The sequence below is a fragment of the Pan troglodytes genome, chromosome 5 (genome assembly GCF_028858775.2).
Source record: "Pan troglodytes isolate AG18354 chromosome 5, NHGRI_mPanTro3-v2.0_pri, whole genome shotgun sequence".
In the NCBI taxonomy this organism is placed as follows: domain Eukaryota; kingdom Metazoa; phylum Chordata; class Mammalia; order Primates; family Hominidae; genus Pan; species Pan troglodytes.
The window spans coordinates 44,738,272-44,757,692 of record NC_072403.2 but is presented as its reverse complement, the minus strand read 5'-3'; the positions used below and the strand labels follow the sequence as shown (position 1 = coordinate 44,757,692).

At 38.3% G+C, this 19,421-nt stretch overlaps 1 protein-coding gene across 2 annotated transcripts in view; it reads right to left on the bottom strand.

The window, feature by feature from the left end:
• The window catches only part of DNAH8 (dynein axonemal heavy chain 8), a 322,731-nt gene that overhangs the window by 167,315 nt on the left and 135,995 nt on the right, over positions 1-19,421 (bottom strand). For both annotated transcript variants that reach the window (XM_063812416.1, XM_054686792.1), the window contains 10 exons: positions 18,570-18,769; positions 15,537-15,690; positions 13,916-14,079; positions 12,657-12,759; positions 11,532-11,636; positions 10,983-11,144; positions 6,573-6,797; positions 3,680-3,852; positions 1,838-2,016; positions 244-431 (listed from right to left, as the gene is read on the bottom strand). In XM_063812416.1, the coding sequence (XP_063668486.1) occupies positions 244-431; positions 1,838-2,016; positions 3,680-3,852; positions 6,573-6,797; positions 10,983-11,144; positions 11,532-11,636; positions 12,657-12,759; positions 13,916-14,079; positions 15,537-15,690; positions 18,570-18,769 (1,653 nt within the window). The remainder of the gene's footprint in view (positions 1-243; positions 432-1,837; positions 2,017-3,679; positions 3,853-6,572; positions 6,798-10,982; positions 11,145-11,531; positions 11,637-12,656; positions 12,760-13,915; positions 14,080-15,536; positions 15,691-18,569; positions 18,770-19,421) is intronic.

Here is a 19,421-nt window from a genome sequence, read left to right as displayed (position 1 = left end):
CAGTATCTATTATTATCATTAGCATATTACCTCTGTAGGTCTGGATCTGAATTTTTTTAATTGAAAAAAATTACTATTTTATCTTCTGTCTGGGTTATAATGACATAAAAAAAATCATATGGTAAGAGAGAACAGCTCATGACTCCTGGATAGTTGGTTATCTACCCACTAACACATGCTTTGTTTTATTTATGTCTGTAACAATTAAACTAATTAAATTGCATTTAAAGCCTTTTTTCTCACCATCGTTAAGAAGATTCCAAATTCTGGATTTAAATCAACACAATCACCATCAGAAAAAATGAACTGTTTCTTTCTTTCTTTTCTTGCTGTCAAAACAATATAAATTTGTTGTGCTGCCACTGATAATACAGGCAATTCAATTCTGTTAAACTCATCAAAACAGCCCCAGGAACCCGACTGTGCAAGACCTGGCATGAAAAACAGTTAATTTGTAAAGTTTTACTCTATAATATACCTTCTTGATAACAATCATTTCTCCAGTGCTCCCAAACCATTATACATTGAAACGGGATTATGTAAAGTTTCATATCTGGCTGTTGATAAATACATATTTAATTCCAGTGATAAAGAGAGGTTTAATTATTTGTATATTTTCATCAAAACAATGGAAATAGCACACTGCTAAGATGAAAGTACAAATTTTGGGGGTATTTTGAAAGTTGAACCAACAGTGTTTGCTGACAGATTGGATCTGAGCATAAGAGAAAGAGCGGAGTAAAGGATAGGTCGAAGTTGTTTGGGGATGGTTGTTTTGTTTGTTGTTGTTGTTGTTGTGTCTGAGCACCTAGAGATCAGGAGTTTTGGGGTTTTTTGTTTTTGTTTTTGTTGTTTTGTTTTGTTTCTTTTGGTGGAGTCTTGCTCTGTAGCCCAGGCTGGAGTGCAGTGGCAAGATCTCGGCTCACTGCAACCTCCGCCTCCCGGGTTCAAGCAATTCTCCTAGCTCAGCCTCCTGAGTAGCTGGGACTACAGGCACGCACCACCATGCCCAGCTAATTTTTGTATTTTTAGTAGAGATGGGGTTTCACCATGTTGGCCAGGATGGTCTTGAACTCCCGACCTCATGATCCGCCTGCCTCGGCCTCCCAAAGTGCTGGGATTACAAGCGTGAGCCGTGCCCGGCCGGGAGTTTGGTTTTAAACATAGTGACTCTGGACCTGCTAGACATTTAAGTGGACATGCTAAATCAACAGTTGTATGTAATGAATCTAGAGTTTCAAGAAGTCCGAGCTAGAGATATAATTCTGGAGTCATCATACAGATGGCATTTAAAGTTTAGACCTACATAAGATCACCAAGAGAATGCAAGGAGATAGGAAAGAGAAGATCGCCAAGTACTAAGCTCTGAGGCTGATGTGTCTTCAAATATTTTTTTCTCTGTCCATCTGAAAACATGTTCTACCTACCTTTCAGGATTTTCTCAAAATTTTCCATCTGCTGATGGCCACCCCCTTCTTATTTTCCAGTGTTGCTATGCTTTCTAAAATTCTTTCATTTCTGTGGGAGGGAAGCCACATGTGTCCCCCGTTTGCTATTTTGATCCTCTCTACTATTATTTCAGGCAATTATAGATTGATTCCATTTTCGTAATCTAACACACATTCCATGCATAGACTATAACACTAGCAATAGTATTGAACCATACGAAACTGTTGATATCCAGCCATTTTTAACCTAGAAAAATGGCAATATCATGCGGATCAACCCATACTAATGTAGTATGAGATCACATCACTTTGGATTTATATCAGAAAATAACATTAAAAGGCAATAAAAATAAATTCACCTAAAATAATCTACATTATTTGACACTTGCCTTTGAAAATCCTTCCTAGGCCTCTGAAATCCATTTGATCTGAGCAATTGAACACGACCACATATTTTCCCAAACACCTTCCCATGTCTTTTGTGGTTTCTGTTTTGCCAGTGCCAGCAGGTCCTGCGGGAGCGCCTCCCATGTTCATGCCCAAGGCCTGAGCTAACGTGATATAGCATCTGCAAATGTTCATCCAATAAAGCATTGTGAGTATGGGATGACACGTTACAGGATGGCGCAAGCAAAAATCCAATGTGATTGGAATGGGCCTATTTATTTTAGAGTCTGAGTAGCTCACATAAAAGAACTGAACAAACAAGCTTAGGGTACTTGATATTCATTAAAAGTACTACAGTGAGTCCAAAGATTTCTTGAGACTAATTTCAAAACTCCTCAACCCTGACTTAAAACCTTCAGGCCTTCCTCCCATTACAGTCAGGAGAACCAAATGAGCAGTATTGTGCTGGCAAATGTTTAACAACTGGCTCTCCAGAAAAAAAAAAAAAAAAAAAAAAAAAAACCTGGTTTTCATGTTTGCCAATTTCTATTGTATAAATTCTTCCACTGTGGTCAATGGCAAGCTACCAATGTGATATCACAAAGTCGGGGCAAAATGCACATAGACAGAAACCAGGTAAGGCCAGGCATGGTGGCTCACGCCTGTAATCCCAGCACTTTGGGAAGCTGAGGCGGGCGGATCATGAGGTCAGGAGTTCAAGACCAGCCTGGCCAATATGGTGAAACCCTGTCTCTATTTAAAAAACACAAAAATTAGCCAGGCGTGGTGGCATGCGCCTGTAGTCCCAGCTATTTGTGAGGTAGAGGCGGAGGTTGCAGTGAGCCAAGATCGCGCCACTGCACTCCAGCCTGGGCGACAGAGCAAGACTCTGTCTCAAAACAAAAAAAGAAACCAGGTAAGCACCACAGGCTGATGCAAGTCAGCTCCAGCACACCACTGTAAATAAATAGTTTCACTATGAAATAATTCACTCATTTAGAAAAGTGCAAAGAATACTAATATAATAAATCTCTTTGTATCCATGATCCAGCTTCTGTTGTATTTGTTTTGGATCTAAGTAAAACTTAGTAAAGATCTTAGTAAAGCTTCATGAGACATGATGCTTAATATGTAAACACCAATAGAAGAGAAAACACTGACAAATTTATGTTGCTATGGCACTGGGCATATAAAAGGGATAGGTTCAATAAATCAAAAGGAGGCTGAAGATGTGATTTGATATAATTTCACCTGGAGGCAGCCCTACTTAAAGTAACAGCAGCACTTAATATTAAATAACGCAATTTAAGTCAATTCTAACAACATTTATTGAATGTTTTCTATGCACAGCATACTTAACTGGGTGTCATGGGATAAAAAAGACCTAGTAATTGCCTAGTGTCATATAATGGAAAGAATTGTGACGGGATCTGCCATTGACTAATTATTCATATTGGCCATGAAAATGTACTTTAGGTGCCAATTTCCACATCTGAAAATACAAAGACTAAATTACATGATCTCCAAGGTACCTTCCTTCTTTTCAATTTTAACTTCTTTTGGGATTCTAGGAATATTTTTCCATCTTGCAATCTAAAATTCACCATTAAATTACTCACAGTCAACATTCAAGCTTGCTTTTATTCTTTTATCTTTTTCTACTTCATAAAATTCAATGCACATGTATATTTAAGTGGTTATTTCATTGTTAGGCTGACTTTAATGAGCTAGCAGCTACCCAGCATGACAGAAATCTGCTTTTGTTAATATTTCAAATTCAACTACAAATAATGTTAAGCACATTTAAAAATTACAAAATAAAAAATGAAAACTGGGTTTCCTACCTATCTGTTAATGGAGTGATAACAAGGCGATCAGTACATCCCAGAAATTCATTTTGGTAAATAAAATCAACATCTGTAATAGACACCACAGTTTGATCCAAATCTTCCTTAAAATAAAATCTACTCTGTTTTAGCCATTCAAAATCAGTAGGTGATTTGATATGCATTTTTACCTTAAAAACATAAAATACAAAAAAGTTATATACTGAATTGCAATAGCATAAAACATAAGCATGTGGGCAGTTTTTTAAATTCACTCTTTGATGAACTGATTCTTATTCACTTAACAAATATTTATTGAGTTTCTTCCTATGCTTGACACTGTGCTAGGCAAACAAAGACAGAGATGGTTCCAGGCTTCCAGAGCTTCCAGAAAAGGGCAAAAGGCAAACAGTGAAACAAATCATTGCAATAAAGTACAAAGGGCACCACTACCGAAATTCAGGGCTCATGAATATATGGAGCAGGAGGACCTAACTACTCCAGGATATCTGAGAGGGGCACTCAGAGGAAGAAAACATCTCAACTAAAACCCAGATAAATAGTAGGAATTAGCCAGGGCCACCGGGAGCGGGGAACAAAAGGGATCATGAGGGTGTGGGAAGAGTAAGTGCTATAGGCAAATGCCCAGAAGATCTGATTGGCATCTTCAAGGAATTGAAAAAAGGTCAGTACAGCTGGGGGCATCCCGGGATCTAGAGAAAGCATGAGAGTTGAGGGTTCACAGGGCCATGGGAAGGGGTTTAGGGATTGTCTTCATAGCAGTCGGAAGCCACTAAAGGGATTAAGCAGGGAAACACATGGTTATATATGCCCATGTCTCCCTGCACCAGCACTATAGCCAAGCCACTCAATCTGCCTAGTCATCAGCATATACAAGTGAGGCAAGAGGTACTGGGCTCCCATAGCCATGGATGCAAGCTCTAGTACCTGGTCCGTTCAAAGAGACAGAAACCAGGTAAGCAAACTTAGGAATTCCATTCCATCATAAGCACATTCTGAGGAGCTTCGTGACTTTCCAGTGAAACTGGTGAAACACCAGTCCTGCCCATTCAGAGGAATCAACACAGGAAGTGGCAAGTGGTCCCCTTCACTGCTCTTAAATCCAGTAGGCCCACTTCCAGGTCATTCAACTGACACTAAAAAATGGACTCGTGGCTACTATACAATGTTCAGATCTCCATCTGACCAGGCCTCCATATTCCTTGCTATTTACAGTCCTGCTTTTTGTTATTGTTGTTTGTTGTTTGGTTATGATCTTGCTTTCTCCTCTAGTTAAGGACTGGCTTCCCACCTAAAGCACAGTTTGTATTCATCATCTTGAGTTACTTTCAGGTAACACAGTCTGGCCCCACCCACAGGGAATGCTCTGTAACACAGGACTCAAGGCCATGGGGATGCTCTCAGCCAGCTACTTTCAACCATCTGTTAAGATGGTAAGGAGGAGGTGGAGAAGAAAAGAAGAATAGTTAATATATTTATTGAGTTCTTGCTGTATATCAGGTTGTTCTAATAATTGTACATGGAAAAATAAAATGCATATATGTTGGCCATGAGATCTCATTTAGTTGGGATGCAAACAGTTCAATGGTGATTAAGATAAAATAAAATGGTTTCATAGTTTTCCTTATGTACAGGTTTATTTTTTTTAATCCCTCTGGATGTAAAGTAAAGTTTGCTCAGCACTTAATTTTAAAAGAAATTTCTTTCACAGGACTTCAGTTTTAGGAGCCAGCGACAGACGTATAGACAACATCCTCAAACGTATGCTGACAGCAGATACAATAATGAACTCCATACCAGTGCTTCTTGAGGTGGACGTCAATTAAAGTCAAAGTATAATGGTAACTGCAATTAGTAAAAGCTAGTCCGTGGAAGGCCAAAACAATATAAGTGTGCAGCTTTCTGATAGTAGCTTAATCCAGAGATAAATCCTAGAGCAGTTTTTCCTCAAACTTCAATATGCATATGAATCTCCTAAGAATCCTGATAAAATGCAGATTCTGATTCAGTAGGTCTTGGATGGGAGGAGGGAGGCTGGAGATTCTGCTCTTTTCACCAACTTCCAGGTGATACCAAAGCACTGGTCAGCATGTAATACTTTGAGAAGCAAGGATCTGGGTTGCAGGGGGATGGACGGACTGACTGGAGGTCCTTCAAATAATCTTCAATAAATATAAACTATCTGATCAGAACTTTTGGTAAAACTTCAAAACAGGCAGTCTGTGATCACATTCTCTAAAACAGGACCCAACCTGCATGAATTATGTGTCTCTGATGAAGGAAAGAGATACCTTTAAAATGTATCAAATCAAGTAGACTAAAGCAATAGGAGTTAAATGGGAGGTAAAGATTATCAAATAGTGGCATTTCAAAACCACCTGTAATAGAAAAATCCTTGCTTTAGGAGAAGTTGGCCTTGGTCAAGGCCACTGGTTAGAGTCCCATTTCTAAAGGAATTCAAACACTTACCCTTCTTAGTCCCACCCTACAGAACTTTGCCTAAATCAAGCCCATGATCACCATCAACTGGACGAACAGCCGTGAGAGTGCTCTGAAGCCTGATTCCGTTCCATCTGTGCTCCTTTTCCAATCGACCCAGCATAGCTTATGACCTAAATTATATCATGTTCCTGGTTATTTGGTTTAATGGAACAATCAGTTGGCTCATATCACATCAGTTGGTTCCAAACTTTCAGAGTGCCAAATGAATATATAATATGGTTGTTTAAGCCAGCCAATACAGAAATACAATACTGTGGACATGATATTGATGGACAGTTATGAAAAAGGACCAAGTAAATGGAAAGTTCATGTAAGTTAGGCAACATATACAATTCTTAGCTGTTCATTATTAGTTAGTACACTAAATTTTAAAAAAAAGATACCTTACCAAGTCATCAAAAATATCTCTCTGATGCACATGGATGGTAATTAGAGTCTCGAACTTCACTCTATCAAACTTGCTTAGATCATGTGTTGTCTGACTAATGAGAGTATTTAGAATATCCAAAAATTTCTGATTGGTCACTTGCATGATTTTCCTGTCATCTTTTGCATTACGTAAAGCCTCTTCTGAATCGTGTGTCCACAACATCTGAATTCCCAGAAGTCCAACCTACAGATACAGCAGAAAAATATTAAAATTTGCCAAATATTTCAAGCACATCTGCAATAAAATTTGGTGGTCACTTATTCACATTTTAAACTAAAAATGAGATCGACTTGCATTTCTTAACTCCCAAAGGAGGGAAACAGTTAAAGTTTTAACTGTTAATATTTAATTATTTCAAAGTAGATAGATTAATGATGATTAAAATACTGGCTACCATTTGTTGAACTATATGTGTGTTATAGAAGATGGTTAGGAAATTTTTCTACAGAGGGCCTGAGACTATTGGATACTTCCATGCAATGATTTTTCTTTCTCAAGAAAAGCAAAGGAACTCTTTATTATCTGCTTGTTCTTGAACAGGGCTTCCCAAAGGTCTCTCTGCTCTTCTAAAAACAATACACTGCCTATCTCCTTTCTTGATTGCTCCCTCTCTCTGATATCCACGTTTTTATCTACGTCTACTTTTCTATCTCTATACTTATCTATAGAAGAGAGAGGGAGACAGAAAATGAGAAGGGGAGAAGCTTGTATTCTTTGTATCCTGATGAAGGCATAAAGAAACTGTGAGAGGATGTCACCTTAACCTACAATTTCTGCCCCAGAAAAGGTAATAAAAGTGGTCTGAGCATGCCCCACCCTCACCCCCTCACTGAAATGGTTGTCCCTTCAGGAGCTCTCATTCATCCAGAGTCGAATGACAGATCCAACATCATTTGGACCAAAAAAGAGGACTGAAAGCAGGGCAGGCAGTATGTGGATACTGCTTGGCATGGGCTCAACAGTGAGAAAAGAAAGAATAAAACCCTCTTTCTGTCCCTGCCTTATCAGGGACTTTGATACTTTTCGTGCTAGAGCAGTGGCCAATCCTGGGGGCTGCAGCTAAAGATAAATGAAAGCACCTGGCTGAAGTGAGCAATGGGATCTGGAGAAAACAAGCAGTGTCAGAAAGCCCCCCCAAGAGCAAGCAGATTCTGGTCAGCAGCAGATGATGGTCCAAGGGGGGAAAGACAAAGAGAAAAACTACAAAAGCATAGCAGTGTAAGGCTGCCTGACTTAAAGACAAATAGACCAGCAGACCCCAAAACCCACTGCATAATGATGTCTATCCAAAGGCAAGTCTTTACAATCGTTATCTTGAGTCACCAAGAACAGCTTAAAATTATGTTTTTATACTCAGTCTAAAAAGGCATGCGACTTAGTGGTGAAAACCAGAGGATGTCTCATTAAAAAACAAAACAGCAAAACAAGAATGCTCATTCTCATCAATATTACTCGATGCCTATAATAAGCACATTAAACAATATGAGAAGGCACCACATGTTCTCACACACACATGGAAACTAAAATAAAGCTGACCTCAGAGAAGTGAAAGCAGAATGGAGGATACTAGAGGCTGGGAAGGGTAAGGAGAAGAGGATAGGGATGGATTTGCTAAAGGACACAAAATTATAGCCAGGTAGGAGGACTAAGTGTTAGTGATCTATACCAGTGGTCCCCAGCCTTTTTGGCACCAGGGACTGGTTTCATGGAAGACAATTTTTCCATGGACGGGGGTCGCAGGATGCTTTAGATTCACATAAGCAGCGCACAACCTCGATCCCTCAAATGCACAGTTCAGTTCACAATAGGGTTCGCCCTCCTATGAGAATCTCATGCCGCCGCTGATCTGACAGGAGGTGGAGCACAGGCACTCATGCTCACTTGCCCGCCGCTTAACTCCTGCTGTGCGACCCAGTTTCTAATAGCCCATGAACTGGTACCGGTTTGTGGCCGGGCCGGGTGGGGGTGGTTGGGGACCCTTGTTCTATACCACTGTAGGATAACTATAGTTAAGAATAACCTATAGTTTCAAATAGCGAGAAGGAGGATATTGAATGTTCCCAACACAAAGAAATGATAAATGTTTGAGATGATGGATATGCTAATTACTCTCATCTGATCACAAGACATATTATACGCATCAAAACATCACTATGCACCCCATAAATATGTACAATTGTTATATGTCAATTTAAAAAAAGAACAAAGGAGAAAACAGCAATAAATACATAAATAACGTATTGGAAGGGAATACACTAAAATATTAATAGTCATAATTTCCAGGTGGTAGAAATATGGGAAATTCTTATTTCCACTTTTATTTTATTTTTATTTTATTTAGGTTTCGGGATACACGTGCAGAACGTGCAGGTTTCTTACATAGGTAAACGTGTGCCATGGTGTTTTGCTGCACCTATCAACCCATCACCTATGTATTCCACTTTTATATTTTTTGCATTTTCCAAAATTTTGCAGCAAGGATCCATGGCATTCAAATAGTTAAAACATGTTTTAAAAGAAAGCAGAAGTGGAATTTTAAACAATTTCAGATAAAAATGTTAAATTAACTTGATAGTAAGAGATTTCAGTCATTTGAAAAAATGCCTTAAAAATTTAATATATGTGTATACATGTATATATACACATATATGAATATATTCATATATACTTATATGAATATATTCATATATACACATATGTATATAATACTTTGTATTATATATTGTATTATATACATTGTATAAAATACTTTGTAGAATATGATGTATTATATACATTGTATAAAATACTTTGTATTTATGTATATATGTATATATATGAAATACAAAGTATTTTATACATATGTGTATATATGTTTATATATATATACACACACATACACTAGAGAAAATCCTGAAAACTAGTCATCTTTCCTACTACATCCTGTTCAACTTCACCACTGTTCTGCACTTGCTCTCAACTCTCTACTTAATGCTAAATCCTCAGCCTAATTTAGGCCAAGCCTCTCCTTCAGGATACACAGGGTCTGGAGAAAGAAAATACGTGGATTTAGTTTCAGGAACTCTTTTCTCAATTTAACAAAGTATTTTATAAGCTTTATCACAAAGGTAATAATGCTAATAAGAATACTAAAGTTTCCCAAGGTATTATATAATATAAAAATCACAATATTATCTCTCCAATAAAGGTTGATTCTATATCTGTCCTTCTGTGGTTTGAATAAATGATACATCATTTCAGCTGTCTTCAGTTTGTGTGCACTAATTCAGGATTTGGAGCTCAGGTTGGGAGGAGTAGTTGGAGAAGAAATACCATTTGGGCAAAAACTGCCTACATTTTCCTTGGATATCTCTTGCCTTTTATCCCATGCTCTCTCTGGCCAGATCACAAATCATCACTTTTCATTTCTCTTGAATGAAAGTGTAATGAAACCATTGGTACCTGCTCCAACCTTGGCCTCTTTGAGGTCTTCACTTTCTAAACATTAGTTGCATGAAAAAGCCTCTCAACAATTTATGTCCATTTTTAATTGCTTGAAGGGAAAATTAAAGACAAGATGGATTTCATTTCAAGAAAAGGTATGCTCATTCCCTTTACATATATCCATATCTATGTCCGTATCATATCTATGAATTGGTGTATATATATACATATATATATACACACACACACATACACGTGCACTTACACACACAGATGGTCCCCAACTTTCAATGGTACAACTTAATTTTTTTACTTTACGACAGTGCAAAAGCAATATGCATTTAGTAGAAACTGTACTTTGAGTACCCATACAACCATTCTGTTTTTCACTTTCAGTGCAGTAGTCAATAAATTATATGAGACAATCAACACTTTATTATAAAATAGGCTTGGTGTTAGAAGATTTTGCCTAACTGTAGGCTAATGTAAGTGTTCTGAGCATCTTTAAGACATACTAGACTAAGCTTATGATTGGTAGGTTAGATGTATTAAATGCATTTTTGGTTAATGATATTTTCAACTACGATGAGTTTGTTGGGAGATAACCCCATCATAAGTCGAGGAGTTTCTGTATACAAATACACACACACACACACACATACACACATACGCTTACATATGTATCTATTAGACTCAATGTATGTATCCTTCATGATGGGAAAATAGTGGCATATCCTCCTCTGGGACATGGGATGGGTTGGTCTAGAATGGTGTAGGTTGACAAGCAGGTGGTTGGGAGCCGAGGCTAAAATGAGTGCAAGTAGGCCACTCTAACCTAATTCAAAGCTACAATTGCCTCACACCATCAGGCCAACCACCTGCTAAGCATCCTTCCCCTTTATTTCCATTTCTTTTCACCATTACTTAAGCATTGTGTATTCTCACCTGTGCTGGAAAGTGGCTGAGGAATGGTAAGAGTTGAAATCCTGAATCACTGATTTGATAGAAAGCAGATCTAATTATATTATGTAATGATGACATCTGCATTTTTAACAAATCCAGTAGCCAAATCTCCACAGGACCTTTGGCCATAACAGAATTATCCAGCTAAAACAAAATTACAAGGATATTATAAATTGATAATAATTTGGCATTTTTACAGATGTTCCATGCACACTTAATAAATCATAGTGCCCTATGCCAAGCAAACAGTTTCATATTTTATACAAAATATTTTAAATATGGGTGAAATCATCTAATACTATAGCTGGAAGGAACTACACGGATCACCTAGTCCAAAACTTTCACTTTATAAATTACAAAATGAGTCTCAGAGAAGTTAAAGGATTTATCTAAACTAGTTTTTAACAAAGCCCAGGGCTGTAGAATGAGAACTCCCTCTCCTCCTGTTTTTTTCTGTAAGAGAACTGTATTCTCCTCAACCTAAGTTTTTAAAGAAATTCTAATAACAAAATTTAAAGCAAGGTAAATTACAACAATTTTTTCTCCTTCTCTTGATATGACGGCCATGATGCGATCATAGTCTTTTGCATGAAATGTCACCTCATTGATGTTGTCAGATACTGCAGGGAGATGCGGCTGTAAGACAGAGGAAAACGTCACACATGAGGCTGGACACAAAAGCCGCTGAGATGTTTTTAAAAGCCTTAATATTTTGTATCTTTTTAAAAGGTTAAGTATTTACTTTATTGTCTCAAAAAATAGAGAGAGACTCTGCTTTGACCCTTAACTGGCTTGGAGGTCTACTTTTTAAAATCAAGCCCTACGGAATGTTTTCTCCAAGTCCTGCAAATGGCCCCCTCCCATGCTATGCAGATTAGACTAAGGACTGTCACCTTCCACCAGATGGGGACTGGACCATACCACCTCCCCCCTCCTCCCCTGACAGATACAGCTCAGTCCTGCCCTCTCTCCTAGCTCTACCTCCACCTTTCACGGAGCCTTTCTATTCTCTTTTCTCATTGTTACAAGTCCCTGGAAACCAACAAGGAATCAACATTAGCCGTTTCCCAGATCCCCAGACCAGAATTGGCCCTGGGATGGGACCTTCTGTGCCTCCCACTCTCAGTTCGCTACGGTTTTTCTTTTCCTCTTCCAAAGTATTGCTCTGGGAAATGGCTAAAAGCATTTGAGAAGTATTGAGGAAGGAAAAAAGGACAAATCCAAAATATAATCCCTATTTGGTCTAAGAATATTTAGAATAAAATACTCATAATGATAAATTCGATTTAATAAACACATACTGTGTGCTAGAGACTTTGCTATGCATGATCTCATATAATCCTCATGACAGTCCTGTGAGGTGAGAACCATTAATATCCTGATTTTACAGATATGGAATTGAGGCATGGGGAAATTAGGAAGCCTGCCAAGATCACACAGCTAGGAATGGCATAGTCAGTGCATAGTCACTCAACACTGCTGGACTGCATCAGGATGACAGGCTCCAAATACACAGAAAATATGAAATTTTATGATCAATGTAATTTGTAATACTCTTCTTTCCTGCCTGCATTTTTAAGATTTTAACTTCACTTTTATTCTTCATTGTGTATGTCGTGGGAAAAGCAAGTTAGATCACAGATTCTTAGATTATACCTGTATGGTGTGGGAATCACTGGCTTGTCCAAGAATTTCCAGGAGAACTGGATCAGATACAAAGAAGAATCTTGGAAACAGTAATCGTTTCTTCTCCAAATACCTTCAAATAAAGTCGACAGTATGTTACCAAGTGGTTTTTTTTCCCCTAAATTATTATTTTTTTAGTCAAGATATAATCACTAACTTCTTTGCTAAGATAATAGCAAACACCTAAAGTCATTTATCACCTACCCCCGCAATATTTGGTGAAAACCAAAGTCCATGCTCCACCATGGATGACACTTGGGAAAACAAGAGATTCAGAGCAAGGCTGCCCCATCATCTGCTGTCCTCTCCTTTCTCATCAGATGCCCTCCTATGACCTTTCTGAGACTGCTGGAAAGCTCATGGCTTAAACCCAGGGAGAGCACAAACCGTATCTCCAAACCAACACATTTTGAGAGTGAAAGGGAGGACAACTAACCATTAAGCCAGGACAGACACATAAACTTGGACAAACCAGGATGTATTATCACCCTATTTCAAATAGAGATTGAAAATGAACTGCCTTAAAAAAATTATCCTGACACCGTCCTCTTGTGACAGTAAAAATAAAATAAAATAAAAATGATCTTTGAGTTTGGTGAGTTGTTCTCTTAGTGCACATTTCTATTCTATGCCTGCAGTGGCTTGAATGTTAGCCCTCAAAAAGACATGTCCAGGTCCTATTCCCTGAAATCCTGAAGCGTGACCTTATTTGGAGAAAGGGCTTTTGCAGAGGTAGTGAAGTTAAGGATCTTGAAGAGCCTTGAATCCAGTGACAAATGTCGTCATAAGAGACACACAGGAAGAGGAGAAGAAGGCCAAGTGAAGACAGAGACAGATATTGGAGTTATGAAGGCATGAACCAAGAAACTCCTAGAGCCACGACAAGCCAAAAGAGGCAAGGGAGGATCCTCTCTTAGAGCCTTCAGAGGGAGCCAACACCTTGATTTCAGACTTCTTGTCTCCACAACTGTGAGAATGAATTTCTGTTGCTTTAAGCCAACTGTCTGTGGAAATTTGTTATAGCAGCCTGACGAAACTAATACAATGCCTTAACCACCCCCAAGTCAAAGGTGCCTTCCTCACAGAAAAGTTCAATCTATGTGAAATTTTAAGTTCCTAGCCCCACTTTAACCATCACTACCAAACCAGAAATGTAGTCAATACTAGTAAGTTTGGGATAAAACACTGTCACATACAAAATGATATGTGTTTAAAAATTAAACTCTTACCCTGTGAGTGACTTCTGACATACTTCCAACTGCTCATGTAAATGAGGTAAAAGTTGTCCCATGGTTTCATCTCCAACACAGCAATTAATCACATTGGGATTCTCATGAGCTCGCTGCATTATTTTTATCCACGACTTGTCAATATTCTGAAAACGTTTTGCTTCCTGAAAACGCATCCATAGCCAGTAAAGATTAGCATTTGGATAATTGAAAAAAAGCAAAGTCTTCACCTTGGAATTTTCTATAGTTCTTCAAACCAGCCTCTATTAGTCTCAGGCTGCATAATTTAAACAGACAATTTTTTTTTCATTTTAATTAATTCTGAGCGACACAAACCCAAAGTTATAAAACTGCATATTAAAATGCTTCTTTATCACAATGAGGCTTATTGCTTATTTGTTTCATTGCATTCAACATGTTTTTCAAAGTACCACATGATTAATTTGCAGAGCTATCAACTTAAAGTTCCAATCTAGTGTTTCAGCACCCCAGGTGTTTTGGTTTGAGGAGTAAACTGAAGAAGCATGAAAATAATTTGATCTCAGGATCCTTGGAATAATTACAGCTCAATAGTACCCCAGGGCGGGGGAAAAAAGAAAAAAGACAGTAAAGCCACAAAACAAAGTTTCATTTACATTTTCGCAAGTGAAAATTTTCTATTTACTATGAATGACATTAAGCTTTGTACTCAGTTGCAAAAATGCCTCTAGCAATTGGCATAATCTTTCCTCTTTTAAAAATACAAACTTCTGATTAAAAAACAAAAATGATATATTTCAGTTTAATGTTTTAAAAATGTGCTATTAGTACAAAGGAAATCGGCCATTTTCAAAAAAAACAAACAAACAAACAAAAAAACCTCTTTTATCCTTGATTTTTAACCTATATATATATATCCTGCTTGTAAATACAGAAGTTTAGGAAGAGCAGGCTTAATTTTCTAATAGCAAAGTTACCTTCATCGACTAAACCTATCAGTTATTATCATTATTGGCATTTATTTAAAAGGCCCCAATAGAGCTGTTTTAAAGGTTTTGTTACAGCCTCCCAAGGCTGTTTTCTTGCTCCACAGTATGTTCTGATCTGCTAGTAGTAGACTTAGTAATAATTAACTAAAGTTGATCTGTGCTTACAGAATATAGATTAATTTTAATATTATTCTCAGAGGAATATTATGAGGTTAACTCTTAGAAGAGATGAACTACGATAATAGTACTGCATTTGAATGTACCTCACATCCTCAAACCACCTCAAGATTATTCACTGTTTAAAACTATGTGAGTTTCTTCTTTCTGCTAATCAGAGGTCAGCACTTTCTAAAAAACTTCTTCTGTGAAGGGCCAGATAGTAAAGATTTTAGACTTTTTGGGCCGTATAATCTCAGTTATAACTACTCAACTCTGCTGTTGCGGTGCTACAGCAGCCACAGACAATATATAAAAGAATGGATGTGGTTGTGTTCCAATAAAACTTTATTTACAAAAACAGGCAAGTGGGCCATAGTTTGCCAAACCCCATCATAGTCAAGCCTTGACCATATGTCTTTGAGAAGACTTTTACAGAGACATATAGACAACATACACCAAATTATTTTATCAGTAATTACAAAAGCCATATTTACCTGAGGCAGCTGTTTGGCAATATCTCCACCTACAAAGACGGCTTCAAGATAAACCCAAAGGTTCTGTACTACGAGCCACTCTTCAATTATATCTGAGGAAGTGGACAATTTATACACCCAATTCTGGATATTTTTTTTAAATGGAGCATTGTATCTAAAAGGTAAGAACGGAAAAGATCACATTTCAAAGAAGATTCAGAAAATAGTATGGCCTTACCGAAGTAAATTCCAGAAGAAATATTACTTTGGGAATGAATGCTTTGTCCTTAAAGGGCAGTTCCTAATAGATATCATACAGCTAATAAAAATTGTTGCTTTTCATGAATAAAACTCATATAACTGTAGTGATTTTACTTATTGTTCCCATGTGTCAGTCATAGAATAGGAGAATGTGCCTAGTTTTATGGTGCATAGGTCCAGCAAAGGAACTGTGCTGGTTGCTTCTGGGAGTAAATGCCAAGCAAGGAATAAGATGGTTTTCCAAAACGTCTGTGAACCAAATCCAAGTGGGGTCTGCTTGTGAGAGTAACATGTGAGACACTGTTACTGGTCTATGGAACTATTGAATCTAGGGAAAGAGAACACTATCCAGGGATTTTCCTTTTATGAATGGTCTTGAAGGTTTCATCCAGCAAGAGACAGACTATCTCTAAAGGGACAGGACAAATCAGATCCCTAAAGATCAGGAGAGGGTTAGGTATCACCAGGTTCACCTGGAGAAGATGACCGCAAAGCCAGAGTCAAGCTTGAGGTCTGATGTTCACTTACAGGTGTGATCTTCCCACCCACAGAGAGAGAATTACACCAGGTACTACAACTAGATTCTGCAGAGCTAGAGACCCTGGGTTGCTACCCCCATATAGCATGGCTCCTGTTTTCTGATCATCAGGGCTTGCTGAAGTGTTTATGAGAATACAAGGGGTCCAGAAAGCTGAGCACAACAAAGGAAGACAAGAAATAGAATGGATGCCATGGAGGAAGCAATGGGAGGCTACTGGGTAAAAACCCCAACTACCTACAGTTAGAGCAAGAAGCCGACTGCAGTGTGCAGCAAGGGCAAGCAGTTTCAAGGTGGTGCAGTGACATTTGCTGGTGAGTGGCACTTGTTGACTAGGATCTTCAAACTTTTCTTGATCTAGGACAGAGTGATTCACATGTAGAATGGGGTTTTTTCTGGGTACGGTCTGATGCCTGAATACAACTCATAACTTCCCTGAAAGCCTATGTTATACATGAAGTTATAAATGGAGTTGTACATAAATTGCTCTAAGGCGGTAGGTAATCCAGTTGTTCAGGCAGTAAGAGGCATTTTTCCCAATACTCAGTTTCTACTGTTTCCCTGGCCACTGATCGAGAGCTGAAAGGCAGTCAATATGCCAAAAACATCTTCCAAATAAAGACATGTAAACCAACATGGCATGGGCAGGCATTTAGGGAGATGAAGCAACTAGATAGTCCAAAATTGTTCTGCACAGAAAAAAAAGAGTCATCCTTGATGGTGTATAACTTCTAAAGATGGAAAAGGGAGATCTGAAATAAAATCGAGCATAGCTAGTTTCTGTCCTTTGGCCAGATACCTGCATTGTACAACTTTGTGTGGTCAAACCCACCATGGCCCATGAAGTCCCATGGAATCAGGGATCCACCAGGGAAGTGTCACAATCCAGGCAATACCTACAGTCAAGTCTTACCGAAGGAGACATACAGCTTCCTTCTGAAGTCACATCAAAGTAGTCCTAGAGATCCAGCAGGTATGACTCACTACTAGGTCAGTCTGTGGTTAGTTCTGGAACAGGCTTTCCAGACCTACTTGGCACTGCAAAGTTCTCTAGGAGGAGAATCTCCCAGAATTTGATGACTTCTTAGCTATCCTTATACTCTTTCTGGCAGGGCCTAGAAGTTTGTAAACATTGAGTTTACTAATAACACAAATAGGTATTTTACTAATCAGGTTATGTCCAAGTAAGTATGAATTGAAGAAAGCCTTCAAATCCTGAATTTCTTGGCTGCAGACACTGCCCAGGTGAATCTATAGCCCTTCATCAAGAGGTCATCATCCAGGAAGTCAGATGGGCAAAATTTGCAATGAACCATAGGGCAGCAGTTGCCCATGAAGTCTAGGAAGTACTGAATATCCTATGGTCATCTTTGCCAGGATTCCCTGAACACAGAGGATGCATCCGAGGACCTTGACCTTTATATATTCAACCCAGAACTCCCTGGACTGGCAGCTTTGTCATTATACAAATACAAGACTGCCCCTGGAGCCAGAGGTCATGCAGCATGCAACTCACTAACCAGTGATCCCAACGTGGAAAAGGGATATTAGCTATTTCTTAGGTGTGTTCAGGTGAAGAATAGTTGAGAACTACTGCACAGTCGGCCAGAGGAATAGAGGTTGCCAGTGCCAATGACCTGACAGAATATTTAATCTGAGTCCTACAGGAATTTCCTAAAGCTGCACTCAAGATCATAGGCACCTCCAAGCTGGTTCGTAGTTCAATGATGAACAGGTGACCTCATTCAGGCCATAATGGTCTCAGGCTCTTTTCACCATAAAAAATGAAAGTCTCTAAGTAAGTGCCAAGCCCCTAATGGGTAGATTGCTGTAGTGGTAGATTGCTCTCACGGGTGGCCAGCAGGCTTTTCCCGGGCCACTGGGTGAATGTTTGAACAGGATTAGCCAAGAGGTCAATGATGTCAAATCAGAGGAACAAAGGAGAGAAAAGATGAAATGAAGAGGTCATCTCAGTGGGGAGCCAAGACCTTCAGAGGACAAGATGCCAGTCTGGGGAGGAATAATTAGGATGGGGCCCACCAGGAAAAATAGGGAAGGGGAGATGAGTACCATTAAAGAAGAGATGGAGGCCATGATTATTAGGGAAAACAGGCAGTTTGTATAGGAACAGACAAGATAATACCAATTTAGTGCAGAATCCTATCCAATGCAAGAGCTTTAAAACTGAGCTTTTACTTAGAATTTTATAACGCTAAATATCCCATTTAAAACTCTCTCTCAAATTATAAAATTACCTGTTGCTGAGTAGAGACCCTAAGACCATTAAACTATCCTCCATCAAAGTGATAATTTCTCCCGATTCGGTTCCTTTGAGCAGAAGCTCTCCTTTTCCCTTAAATCCTGCAAAACTCAGATTTTGGTTGGTCCAATTCTCAATCACCTGAGTCAGCTTGGCTTCGATATCCTTCTCCTTAATGGCAGATATGCAAATATCCTTTGAAGGAAAAGCAAAGTATATGTCATGATGTTTTCAACTACAAATTAAGTGCATCATCAAATCATAGAATTTTTTTTTTGCTTGAAAGGGACCTGTAAGTCACCCAGTTCATTTAGTCATTTTACAGCCAAGAAAAGGCTTCAGATCATTGTGTTGCAACTTGACACTAGAGCCTAACTAATTATTTACTAATCGCCGACTACTAATTATTTTTCTGTACCACATACATGAAACAATGGAACTTAAATCATCATTTTTCAGATTATGTTTTCAATTCGAACTTTTGGCTAAAATGGGGATAATCACAGCTGCCCTGTTTATCCCAGAGGTTAGCTATGAGATTCAAATGAGAATATACATAAGAGTCTTTTGAACTCTTTCAAGTAACATATAGATATTACTATATTTCTGCCTGTTCTGGTCCTAATATGAATATCTCATTTGCTTAAGCATCAGTTGTTTTTTTCTTATGGGTTTTTCTATATTTTTTTTGAGAATACTTAATAAGAAAGACTCACGAAAGAAAATAAAAGTAACATATTTTCCCCACAATGCCTCAATGTGTGTTCATAGTTAGAATCACAGAGATGAAAAAGAATTTAAAGGTGTGAGATGTTTCCACAAATGATCTTAACACAAATTACTGTGT